Raw genomic sequence first — 12,454 nt, 5'->3', positions numbered from 1 at the left:
TCTGTACCAGAAACCAAAAGGATTGTACCATTAGCATAGGGGAATAGAAAAGTATTTAGTGTGGGCTTGTAATTCCCCCATATGGGAGATGGAAAGTGGTGGAGCTTCAAACATGGCGGAGCTAAAAACTTGGCATTTTTAGTTGAACCTTTCAAGGACCACATGTCCATGATTTTTGTTATTTTTATAGAGAAAGGCCTCTGGAGACTAGGGTTGAAACATGGATTCACAATGGTGTCATAGTGCCTTTACTCATTTATAAGGACCATATTTTGGAAACCTTTCTTTTCTCTTAAGAGAGGAGTTTTTCCATCCTCTTCATCTCATATTATTTTGGTTTCTCTTTTTGTTTTTCTAATATGCATGAGTATTCACTAGGGGCTCATTGTATGCTAACTAGAGGAGCAGTGTGTCTCAATCAGAGAGCACAGGTAGACTTTGCTTAGTCCTGGAGAAGAAATGGGTTTGCATCTATTTCTGGAGGAAGGAGTAATGGAAAGAGAAAAAGACTGTGTGGACCCATCCTTAGGTTCACTATCATCTCTCAGAGAAAAGGAGAAGAGCAATCAATTCAGTACCCAACAGGTTTTATATGAGTAGTAAGAATGAGAAGGAAGAAAAACTACAGGAAAGAACTGTACAGACTTAGAACAGACAAGTTCTAAGAATTTTTTGCATAGAAAAATGGTTGAATTAGCTCAAGCTTGAAACCTGTGAGTAGTAGTTTCCATTATGGAACTATGCTGTAAGAATCATGTAAGCTGGACTAGGGACTATATTTACTAACCATATTGGAGGGAAGCTTTCCACTTGCCCTAAACCACAAGAAAGGGAAGAATTAACAAAATTTAATTGGAATTGGTTTGATCACTCTAAAAGCTTTGATGGAAGTTAGTCACAAATCTTTTGAGACCTGAAAATGTAACATCAAATTGTGGATAATGAAAACTGTAAAGAACTTTCATCAATTTCACCATTCATCAGTAAAAAGTTATATTGGAAATCATATCAGTTTCCAGTGTGATTATTGCTGCTGTGATCATTACTGCTGTATAGAAGAACTTTGCCATGAGATTTGCAAAATGCAATGCTCAGGGCCTAGAAGATTCGTTCCCCCCCACCCCCTCAGGGAATCATGGACACTCAAAGAAATGGCGGAAATATTAAACAAATATTTCAGTTCAGAGTTCACTAGAAAAGATCTTGGAGAAGGACCGTTGCTAATTGACAAGGCTGTGGATGGGGTGGAGTAGATGAAACTCTGTTTACAGAAGAGAATGTATGGGAAGAGCTAAGAAAACTGAAAGTGGACAAGGCCAAGGGGATGGATGAGGCACATCCCAGGTTACTGAGGGAGCTCAGAGATGTGCTGGCGGGTCCGCTGAAGGACTTGTTCAATAGATCCCTGGAAACAGGAGTGGTGTCGTGACATTGGAGAAGAGCAGTGGTAGTCCTGCTTTACAAGAGTGGGAGCAGAGCAGAGGCTGGAAACTATAGGCCAGTTAACCTCACTTCATTGGTGGGAAAATTAATGGAGACTCTGCTGAAGGAAAGGACAGTGAACTATATACAATCTGGTGGGTTGCTTGACCCGAGGCAGCATGGATTCACCAGGGGAAGGTCCTGTCAGACAAATATGATTGATTTTTTAAATTGGGTGACTAGAGAACTGGATCATGGAAGAATGTTTGATGTGATTTACTTTGATTTTAGCAAAGCTTTTGATACGGTCCCACATAGTAGATTTGTGAACAAAATGAGAAGCTTGGGAGTGGGTGCCAAGGTAGTAGTGTGGATTGCAAATTGGTTGACTGACAGGAGACAGTGTGTAATGGTAAATGGAACCTACTCTGAAGAAAGAACGGTGTTAAGTGTTTTTTGGGACCAGTTCTGTTCAATATCTTTTTGAGCAACCTGGCGGAAAGGATTGAAGGTAAAGTTTGTCTATTTGCAGATGATACTAAGATTTGCAACAGAGTAGAACGCCTGACGGAGTAGAGAGAATGAAAAGTGATTTAAGAAAGCTTGAAGAGTAGTCAAAGATTTGGCAACTGGGATTCAATGCCAAGAAGTGCAGAGTCATGCATCTGTGGTACAGCTATCCAAAAGAGCTGTATGTGATGGGCGGTGAAAGAATAATGTGCACGGAAAGGGAGAGGGACCTTGCTGTGATAGTGTCTGATGATCTGAAGGTGGCGAAGCAACATGATAAGACGATAGCTAAAGCCAGAATAATGCTGGGCTGCATGGAGAGAGGAATAACCAGTAAGAAAAAAGAGGTGATAATACCCTTGGTGATAATGTCCTTGGTGAGGCCTCACCTGGAGTACTGCATTCTGTACTGGTGGCTGTATCTCAAAAATGTTAAAGACAGGATGGAGGTGGTCCAAAGAAGAGCAACCAAAATGGTGAGGGGTCAGCATTGGAAGACTTATGAGGAGAGGCTGAAGGATCTGAATATGTATTCCCTATATATGTTTGTGTTCTTGTGTCATTTTATATTTTGCTATGTTTTGATGTTTTAATAGTTTGTAATAAAGCTTGCAATAACAAGTATTTTTCATATCAACTAAGATAGTGGTGGCTTTACTTACCATGTGTGTGTGTGTGTGTGTGTGTTGGTAATATCATCCGTACCTCTATTTTCGCTGACCTGATGAAGCTTGTATAATTATTGAAAGCTAGCCACAAATATATTTAATAGATCACCTGCAATATGTTTACTGACATTTCTGTCTTGGGCCTAACTTAGGGAAAGACACAATATCAAATGTTTATAAATGCAAACTGTAAATGTGCATGGACTAACATGGCATTACATTATTAAAGGGATAGTTTTATTTAACAGCCCACATAAATTGGACAGCAAATTCACATATATTACTACATAGATTTTCAAAGCTAAAGCTTGCATGAACATGAGTACTTTCTCTTTTGAAAATTATTCCTCCAAAACTACCCTCACACCTGCCAGCTAAACCAAATGCAGAAGATTTTTGTGAAATTTCACACGCAAAGTTTTGAAAACACAAAAGTATGCACCTAATTCCAATTCTATCCTCAATTCTATCCTGGAAACACTTCTGCTCAGTCAAGGTAAACTTAAGCGCAAATATGACATGAACATGTAAGTTTATCCAACCTGCGTATCAGGCAGGCAGTTTTCTAAAAGGCATTTCTGTACATAAATACTTATTTTGCCCACAGACGTCTCTCTGAAAATTAACATGTAGTCACTTACTGTTAAGCCAGTTGCTCCTTTTGGTCCTGGTCTGCCCTGTTAGAACAAACATTATTATTATTATTGTCTAACTAAACATTAATTCGCCATTGCATTTGCTTGGACAGTAATTGACATTGATTTATTGATTGACTTGACTCACAATCTGAAATTCATGCTTCATTAAAATCTCCCGTTTATGACAGGGTGTCTGAAGCTGAGGTAGCATGAGCCTTTATTCACAGGTTTCAGGAGTTTTCCCTTTATTACATCCGCCCTTTCTCCCTCTATAACCCAGGCATCATAGCAATGGCTCCCTTAGTAAGGGGCCATTGATCACAGCTCCCTTGAAAACATGGATCCCATCTGTTGATGTCACTGATGAGGGCTCCCTTTCTCCCTGCACTGTGATTCCTGTTTCCGCAGCATCCCCCTGCCTTTACTAGCCTGGGTAGAAACCAAAATGAATTTTTCTTGCATGTCAGCCCCAAACAATAATGGGGCAATAACCAGAAGTATTTACTTGAATAAACTTGTGTATCAGTGTAAAAATGCAGTCTGATTATTGGCCCCCCCCTTCTGTACTGGTAAAAGTACAGGCACTTTCACAGCACACAGTCTTTTTCATCTGCTGAGAAGGAAGGGCAGAGTTAGGTCACAGAAGGGAAATTACACATGAAGACTGCATAATCAGAACTCCTTGTGTAATTTCCAGTGTGTGCTTTGTGTCTCTTTCAATGCTAGCACAAAGGGCACAGGTACAAACCACGAGCCAAAAGAATTTTCAAAAGGAAAATCTGTGAGAAGTTTCCCCTTGAAAATGAACCTGCAATCCCACTGCAGGTTCCATGGGGAGATTCATTATTGCCCTCAGTACTTAAAGGTTTAAAGTTAAGGTTTTTAATTCATTTTTTAAAATAACTTTATTTAAAGAAACACACAAACAGCTATTTGCACTTGCAAACACAATACCAATATGCTAGGGGAAATACATGTATATAGATGAAATCCAAAGGGCTGTACATAGATGAAATTTCTGTTAAATATTTACTTACAATATATAGTGATTTGCGATAATCACATCAAAACAAAAGAAGGTATTCTCACAAACACGTCAAACTCTTAAGGATTTCTAGTTTTTCAACTCTAGTGTGGTCCTCAGACTTATTTATAAAGATTGGATTTGTACCTTGGGTTTACTTCATTTTACATACCACCTCTTATTTAAAATCAAAGAAGTTCACAATAAAATACAACACAACAGAACACAATATAATTGGTGTACTTGTTTAGATTTACTATATAATTCTGAAGTTTTACCTGTTCTTTCCATGACAAAACAGCATTGATTTTAAAATATCAAAGACATTCTATAGCAATAAGCAAACAGCAGGTAATAATACTCACTCTGTACCAATTAAACAAACGTAATACTGCCATTCCTCTTCACTCAGGCAGGCCAGTCCACACCAGTGGGTTATGCACTCCTACCAGCAGATGGAGACGAAGTAAACTGTCTCACTGATGTCACTGGCATATAGCCCTGCCCCGACATTAGCCTGCCAGTATTCTCCATCTCCAGCAGATTGTGGACATGCATCTCCCTAGTGGGTACTGCCCATGTTAAAAAAAAAAAAAAAGAAAAAGAAAGAAGAAAAGGAGAAGAAAAAAGGAAGAGATTGAGTTCCTGAGGTGACACCAGGTTGGTCCCTCCCTTAGTTGAGCGGCTGAGCCTCAATGCTTGGCCAAGCTTAGGTTTAAAAAAAACAAAACAAAAAACAAAAGAGTGAGCATCTGAGGACAAGGGAGAGCTCGGTGGTGAAAACGTATGCCCTCTCTCCCTGTAGCTGCTGACCCAATCATGCTCTCAGGCAGGGAAGGACTGAGCTCAGGTAAAAAAGAGATAGGAGGGAGGTGATAGGCACCCCTTTTCCTTACCAGGTTATTTCTCTCCCCCAGTGCTAAAAAAACAAAAAACTTCCCTCTCACATCTCCGGGGAGTTAATGGAGAGTGGATGTGGCATGGGTCAGCAGGTAGATCAGCATTCGCTTCTAGGCCTCATGTTGCAGGCCCTGTCAGTTGGCCATATGATGGGTAGCTAGGCCGCCGCGAAGTACATTTAGAATGCAGCAGTTAGTTTATTTCCTTGTGCTCAGGAGCACTAGTGATTACTTGCGGTGAAGCTGTGGCTTAGAGTAGAGCACGTATGCATGTGTGTATGCGCGCAAGCCTGTGGCCTAGATTTGAGCATGTAATTGCACATGTATATCCTCGTGCATTTTGGGGTGCGTACAGGAGACCACGTGGAAGGAGCGTTGCCTTATGGTGATGGATAATGGCACTGGGGGCTAAAAAGTCTAAACGCCTCTCTAATTGTGCAGGTTGCCATATAAAGGCAATCCAGCTGTCGCTCTCACTTCGCCTATGCCAGCACTGTCTGGATGATCAAGGTGATTTGCTTCCCAAAGATTTTGCTGCCATTGTAGCATCTCCTCTACCAATGGAGAACTTGGTGGAGGTGGGCACAGGAGACAATACGATGGACAGTTTCCCTCCCCCCTTGTTCTCGATGGGCGGGACATCCCTAGGGGAGGGTTCAAGATTGCCATGTTTGGTCCTATGGGCCTTGATATGGATTCATTCTCCTCCTCCTGGGTAGACTTTTTCCAGGGGTTTTAGGCCTTTGTGAAAGGTGTCTAGCAGAGGCAAAGTAGCCCCATAAGAAGCGAACACATCATAGGTCTTCCCACTTGGTGTCTAAGTCAGGCAAGTGCTGTAGAGAGGTTGTCCTTGGTGAGGTAGAGGAGGATGAGGATCGTGACCCATCAATTGATTCCAGTGACTCTGGAAGAGGAGGAAATTCCACCTGACTTGGAGCCACATAAGACTCTACTCCACTTCTTTCACAAGGACAAGTTGCCAGGCCTGTTAACTCAGACCCTGAAAATGAAAGGCATAGTAGGGATGATGTTTATTTATTTTATTTAATATATATTTCTATACCGGACTTCACGAATAGAAATTCACATCATCACATCATTCACATCATCACATCATCACATCATTGCGGGATTACAAAAGAAAGATCCCATCTTGGTTAGCTTGTGCAAGTATCCTGTTTCTTTCCCCTCCTGGAAGCAGTTCAAGAGTTAATTGACCTTGAATGGAATGCTCCAGAAGCAAATTTTAAAAGTGCTGGGCCTGCACCCCTTGGATCCGAAGGCAAAAGAGTAGTTGAGATTCCCAAAGTTTGATGACTTGGTGTGCATTATCTCCAAGCGAACCTCCATCCCGGTCAAAGGGGAGGCAGCACTGAAGGATGCCCAGGATAGAAGGTTTGAGGCCATCCTCAAGCAGGCATTTGAAGCAATAGCAATGAATATGCAAATAGCTTCTTGCTGATGCTTGGTGGCACGAGCAGATTTGTGTCCCTCTTAGGAGACTCAAGGAGTAGAATCGGTTAACGGGCCAATGATGGAACCAGAAGCCACTTTTTTAGCTGATGAGTATGGCCGCTAGAGGTGTAGCTTCCATGATAGAGACAAGATGCCTGCCATGGCTGTAGAACTTGTCAGGAGATATGATTTCTAAGTTGAATTTGACAAGGTTACCCTTTAAGAGTTCTCTCTTGTTCGGGAGTGAGTTGGAGAAGATGCAAATCGATGTGACTAATCAAGATTCCGTGATTGCCAAAGGACAAGGCAGCAGCATTGTATTCTTTTGGGGCAAAAGGCCGATCTAGGGACTCCTGTCATTTTTGCCCTTACATAGGGGCGGCATTCAGAAGTCACATCCCTTCAGAAGACCTCAGTCCTTTCGGCCTAAGAAGCCACATAAGGATGTGGACTTTGGACCAGAGCATCTTGATCTTCACGATGAAGGTGCAGGGGCCCACCTACGTTTCTGGAGATAGGCGGATGTCTATCTCGCTTTTATCTCAAGTGGGCCCAAATCATGATGGACCAATGGGTCCTGGATGTAATAAAAAAAAGGGCTATGCTTTGTAATTTCTCAGAATTCTTTTGAATGTCTTTATGGTCTCTCCATGCAACTCGCTAATGAGATGTGGAGGTGGAGACTACATTGAGAAGGCTGCTAGACTTCAGGACCATGATTCCAATTCACAGATCTCAGGAAAATTCAGGGTGATATTCTATTTCTTTTCTCATTCCCTAGAAAGAAGAGGGTTCCTTCTGACCGATCCTGGATCTGAAGGGAGTTAACCGGCATTTGCACATGACTCACTTTAAAATGGAAACCTTACGCTCCATAATTATGGAAGTACAGAAAGGGGAGTCTCTTGATCTGGCGGAGGCCTATATACATATCCCCATTTGACAGGAGCATCAGCAATTTCTTCATTTTACCATTCTAGAGCACTAGTATCAGTTTCAGGCCCTACAGTTCACTCTGGCTATGGTGCCAGAACCTTCTCCAAAGTCATGGTGGTGTCTCTGCACAAGGAGGGCATTTTAGTCTATTCATATCTGGTCAACTGGTTGATTTGAGCCAAGAGTGCGGAAGAGAGTCAATTGGCATCTTGCAAAGTGATCTGCCTCCTTCAGGAGCTAGGTTGGGTGGTGAACTTAGCCAAAAGCAGTTTACAGCTGATACAGACCGTGGAATACCTTGGAGTACGAGTTGATATGGAGAGGGTGTTCCTGCCAGAGAAACACCCTCCAGAAGTTGGTTATTCAAGTTCAGTCCTTGGAGATGGCCATTCGTCCAATGGTGTGGACTTATCTTGAGGACTTGGGGTCAATGGTTGCTACGTTGGAGATAATACCTTGGGCAAGGGCACATAATGGATCACTTCTGCGTATGGTGCTCTCACAATGGAATCCACAATCACCAGGAGTACACAGTAAGGCTCCACTTGCCGATGGAATTGAGCAAGCAGTTGCAGTGGTGGTGGCAAAGGGGACCACCTCAGGAAAAGAGTGCCCTTGGAGACACCAAACTGGTTGGTGCTCAAAACAGATGGGTGCCTCCTGGGTTGAGGAAGGCTCACTGTCAAGAGCTGATAGCACAAGGTTGTTGGAATACTGAGGAATGACAGTGGACCATCAATTGTTTGGAAGCCCATGCAGTTTGCTTGGCATGTCCACGGTTCACTGAGTGGTTGGCAAGTCGAGCAGTGAGAGTAAATGTCAGACAATGCCATGACTGTTGCCTATATAAATCATCAGGATGGAACCAGAAGTCATCAGGTGTCAATGGAAATAGATTCTCTCATGGCATGTGCAGAGCAAAATCTTCAAGCATTATCCGCCTCTCATATTGCCAGGAAGGACAATGTGAAGGCCGACTTTCTCAGCAGGCAAGCCCAGGAGATTGAGAACTGGCAGACAACACCTTTGAGCTCATAGTTTCTCTATTGGGGCAACCATATCTGGATTTAATGGCAAGCTACAGCAACTTGAAGGTACCATGGTTCTACAGTTGCAGAAAAGACCCAAGAGCATTGGGAATTGATGTTCTTGTCCAACAGTGGCCACAAAACAGGGTGTTATTTGTTTTCCCTCCCTCCGATAGTCATCTTTGCATACTTTCTCCAATTCAGAAGATTGCAAGCCCTACTGAGGTCTATATTCAGACACAGTCCGGATAGCAAAGTTAGCCAGATAAACTTATTCAGCTAACTTTGGAGGCATATTCAGCAGTGTAGCCACACTATTGAATATAGCTGCCTATCTTAGGAGGATAACTATAGCTGGTTAACTTTAGGATAGCTCTTTGACTCAGACTTAGCCACTAAATCTTCTGGCTAACTCTGAATAACTTAGCCAGCTAACTCATCTCCTCCCAATTAGCCCCCTGGACTGCCCGGCTTATCCGGCTAAATTCTAGCTCCCTAACTTATCAGCTGGCTAGAACTTAGCCGGATAAAGGCTGAATATAGCCATATAAGACATTTAGACAGATAAATATTACGTTTTTCATCTAAATGGCTTTTGAATATGGACCTCACTGAGACCGTGCTTTTGGTGGCTTGGCCATGGAGACCTTGATACACCAACCTTCAACAACTCCTAGTAGGCAATCCTATGAGACTCCTAGTCAGGGAAGATCTTCTGCATCAGGGGCCGATCGTCCACTACAATCCAGGTTGGTTCAGCCTTACAGTTTGGCCCTTGAGTGGGCTCATCTGCTGAGGTTTGGTATCCTCCAGCAGTAATATCTACATTGCTTCACGCTAGAAAGTTTTCTACATCTCTGGCTTATATTAGGGTTTGGAAAGTTTTTGAAAACTGGTGTGGAGTAAGGTTCTCACCTTTTCAGACTAGAGATCCCACTGATTTTGGAATTTTTATAGGAGGGATTGGTTAAGGGCTTGGCCCTAAACACCCTGAAGGTGCAGGTGGTGGCTCTTGCATTGTACAGAGGGTGGATTAATGAAAGGCCCTTGTCCTCCCATCCAGGTGTGTCTAGGTTGTTGAAAGGAGTCAAGCATGTATGGCCTCCCTTGTGCCTACCGATACCTCTTTGGAACTTAATCTGGTATTGAAATTTTTTGTCTTGCTTTACTTTTCAGCCACTGTGTTCTCTCTTCTTATTGTTGCTTACTTTGAAAATGGTTTTCCTGGTGGCAATCTGTTCAGTGAGATGTATTTCTGAGCTACAGGCTCTTTCTTGCTGTGAGCATTTCTACAAATAACTCTGCAGCTCAGGACTATACTTTCCTTTTTGCCGTAGGTGGTATCAGAGTTCCATTTGATTCAGTTTATTTCCCTGCCCACATTGGACAGGGAGAGAAATGAGCAGGATTTTCAATAGTTACATGCCTTAGATGTGAAGTAGCATCTGATGTGATACTTGAAGGTTACTCGTTCTTTGAGGAAGACTGATTGTCTGTTTGTTCTCCATAGGTGAGAACCAGTGTTGCGGGCTTCTTGGGTTAAAGAGGTCATCACGGCTGCCTATGTGGATGCAGATGTTCCATTGCATAGGCAATCAGGGCGCATTCCACTACAGCACAGGCAGTCTCATGGGCAGAAATTTGGTTGTTGTCTCTGGTCAAGATTTGCAGGGTCACAATGTAGTCATCCTTGCATATTTCTCCAACCATTACTGTTTGCATATTAAGGCACAAGAGGATGTTGCTTTTGCGTGGGTGATGTTGACGGGAGTGCAGGCAATATCCCGTCTGTTTCAGGAGTAGCTTTGGTACATCCACAGTGTGGACTGGCCTGCCTGAGTGCAGAAGAAGGTGAAATAACTTTTTACCTGATAATTTTATTTCCTCTAAAGAAGTCAAGCCAATCCACAATCTGCCCTGGGCTGCCTTCTTGATTTTAGTTTCGGTTTGTCCCTTTTTCGGGGACAATGCAGAGTGTTCTTTGTTCTGAGTTGTTTGAAGGACTGGTAAGTGAAGAACCAGCCCCTAAGATGTTAAAATTTTTTACTGAGCTCAGAACTTCCAAGTTGGCTGGAAATAACGAGTCATTGGCCGTTAATAGTCATGGTTCAAGTATAATCAGTTTGTCCATAGTTTGGCTTTCTAAAGATACTAGCAGGTCAATGTTGGACAGGACTACATGTTGGTGACATCTGTGAGTCAATTTATTCCTTCTTCATTTGCTGGTAGGAGTGCAAAACCCACCGACATGGATTGGCCTGCTTTCCTTAGAGGAAAGGAAATTATTAAGTAGGAATTAATTTCACCTTATTTTTTTTATTTCATTAATCAATCCCTTCACAAATACCCTAAATTCAAAAGAACAGTTTCACAAATGCCCTAAATCCATGAGAAGAGCCATGTTAATTAATCACCTTGCACCCACTGATGTTAGGTGTCCCGGCTGCGGGAGTCCGTGGCCGGCTCCCCCTACCTTCTTCCTTGGCGCCGGAAGTTCTGACGGCTCCCGTGTGGCTGCGGGGAGGCTCCTTCGATACCCGCACCAAGCCCTGCCTGTTTCCACAGCTGCCACCGCTAGGCCTGTGCCATCCCCCGTGGCAGGGGGGCTGACCTCTGACTGCCTCTTCATGGCCAAGGCCGCAGGTCGACGCCTCCTGCAACCCCCTCCGGGCAGGGCGCTCCCTAGGTGCACAACTGAGCCTCCTGCAACCTTTTAAAGGGCCAGCCACACCAAGTGTAGTCCAGCCTCCTGGATGACGTCTGAGACCTGGGACTACTTAAGGGAGCTCCTTCTGCCAGTTCCTTGACTTGGCAACGAGTCTGCTTCACTCCGGTGAAGTCTTCTGTGCTGCGTTGGTTCCTATTCCTGCCTTCCGAGCCTTGTTCCTGCCTTCCGAGCCCTGTCCCTGCTCCAGCTCCCATATTTGGTTCCTGCAGACGGATCTTCTGGCTTCTGACCTTGGACTGGCTTTCGGCAACTCTTCTGGCTTCTGACCTTGGACTGGTTATTGGTGACTCTTCTGGCTTCGACATCGGACTGGCTTTCGGTGACCCTTCTGGCTTCGACATCGGACTGGCTTTCGGTGACCCTTCTGGCTTTGACCTCGGACTGGCTATTGGCGACCCTCTGGCTTCTGATTCTGGACTGGATATCGGTGATCCCCTGGCTTCTGAGCTTGGAGCGACTTTGGATGACACTCCCGGCTGTTACCCGACCGTCTTCACAGGGGCCCACCTAAGACCAGTCGGCCCCTGCACCCAAGGGCACAACCTGTGGAGAACGGGGTTGGTATTGGTGAAGCTCCAGCCAGCCCCTGCAACAAGTCCAGCCTTGCCTCCTGGCGGTGGAGACCTGTGAGGGCTTGCCCTCTCAGGTTGCACCAACTCCACTTCAGGTAAGGGGTCCACATTCTTGTCCGCCTCCACAACAGATTGCCAAGTCCATGGACCCAGCAGAGGCTTCCGCTCTCCAAGCCATTCCGGGCCCAGCTCAAAGGATCCTCGAGCAGAAGGCCCTGGAGATGCTTGTTTCAGCGGTGGAAAATCTGAATCGGCATCTGGACTCCACAGCTCCGATTCCCCCCAAACCGCTGATGCCTACCGTCTTACCTCCGATACCAGGTAGCCGCCTGGTGATTCCCTTACCGGCTCCCCCCGCTTCGCGGTGGATCCACAGCCCTGTAGCGGCTTCATTAACCAGTGCAGCATGCACTTTTGCCTTCAACCAGCCCTCTTTCCAGAAGACATCACGAAAACAACTTACATCCTGTCTCTTCTTGATGGGAAAGCTCTGGCCTGGGCATCTCCCCTATGGGAATGCGCCGACCCTGTTCTACGGGATTTGAACAGCTTCCTGGCTCTTTTTCGTACTGTG

At 44.4% G+C, this 12,454-nt stretch overlaps 1 protein-coding gene across 1 annotated transcript in view; it reads right to left on the bottom strand.

Annotated features, from left to right (window-relative positions):
- LOC115093639 (collagen alpha-1(XXVIII) chain-like) overlaps window positions 1-12,454 on the bottom strand; it is a 271,500-nt gene that overhangs the window by 34,895 nt on the left and 224,151 nt on the right. The window contains exon 32 of the mRNA XM_029605681.1: window positions 3,242-3,277. Within this exon, the coding sequence (XP_029461541.1) occupies window positions 3,242-3,277 (36 nt within the window). The remainder of the gene's footprint in view (window positions 1-3,241; window positions 3,278-12,454) is intronic.

Source organism: Rhinatrema bivittatum, chromosome 6 (genome assembly GCF_901001135.1).
Source record: "Rhinatrema bivittatum chromosome 6, aRhiBiv1.1, whole genome shotgun sequence".
In the NCBI taxonomy this organism is placed as follows: Eukaryota; Metazoa; Chordata; class Amphibia; order Gymnophiona; family Rhinatrematidae; genus Rhinatrema; species Rhinatrema bivittatum.
Note: the sequence above shows the minus strand (reverse complement) of the source record. Positions and strands in the feature narration are given on the sequence as shown.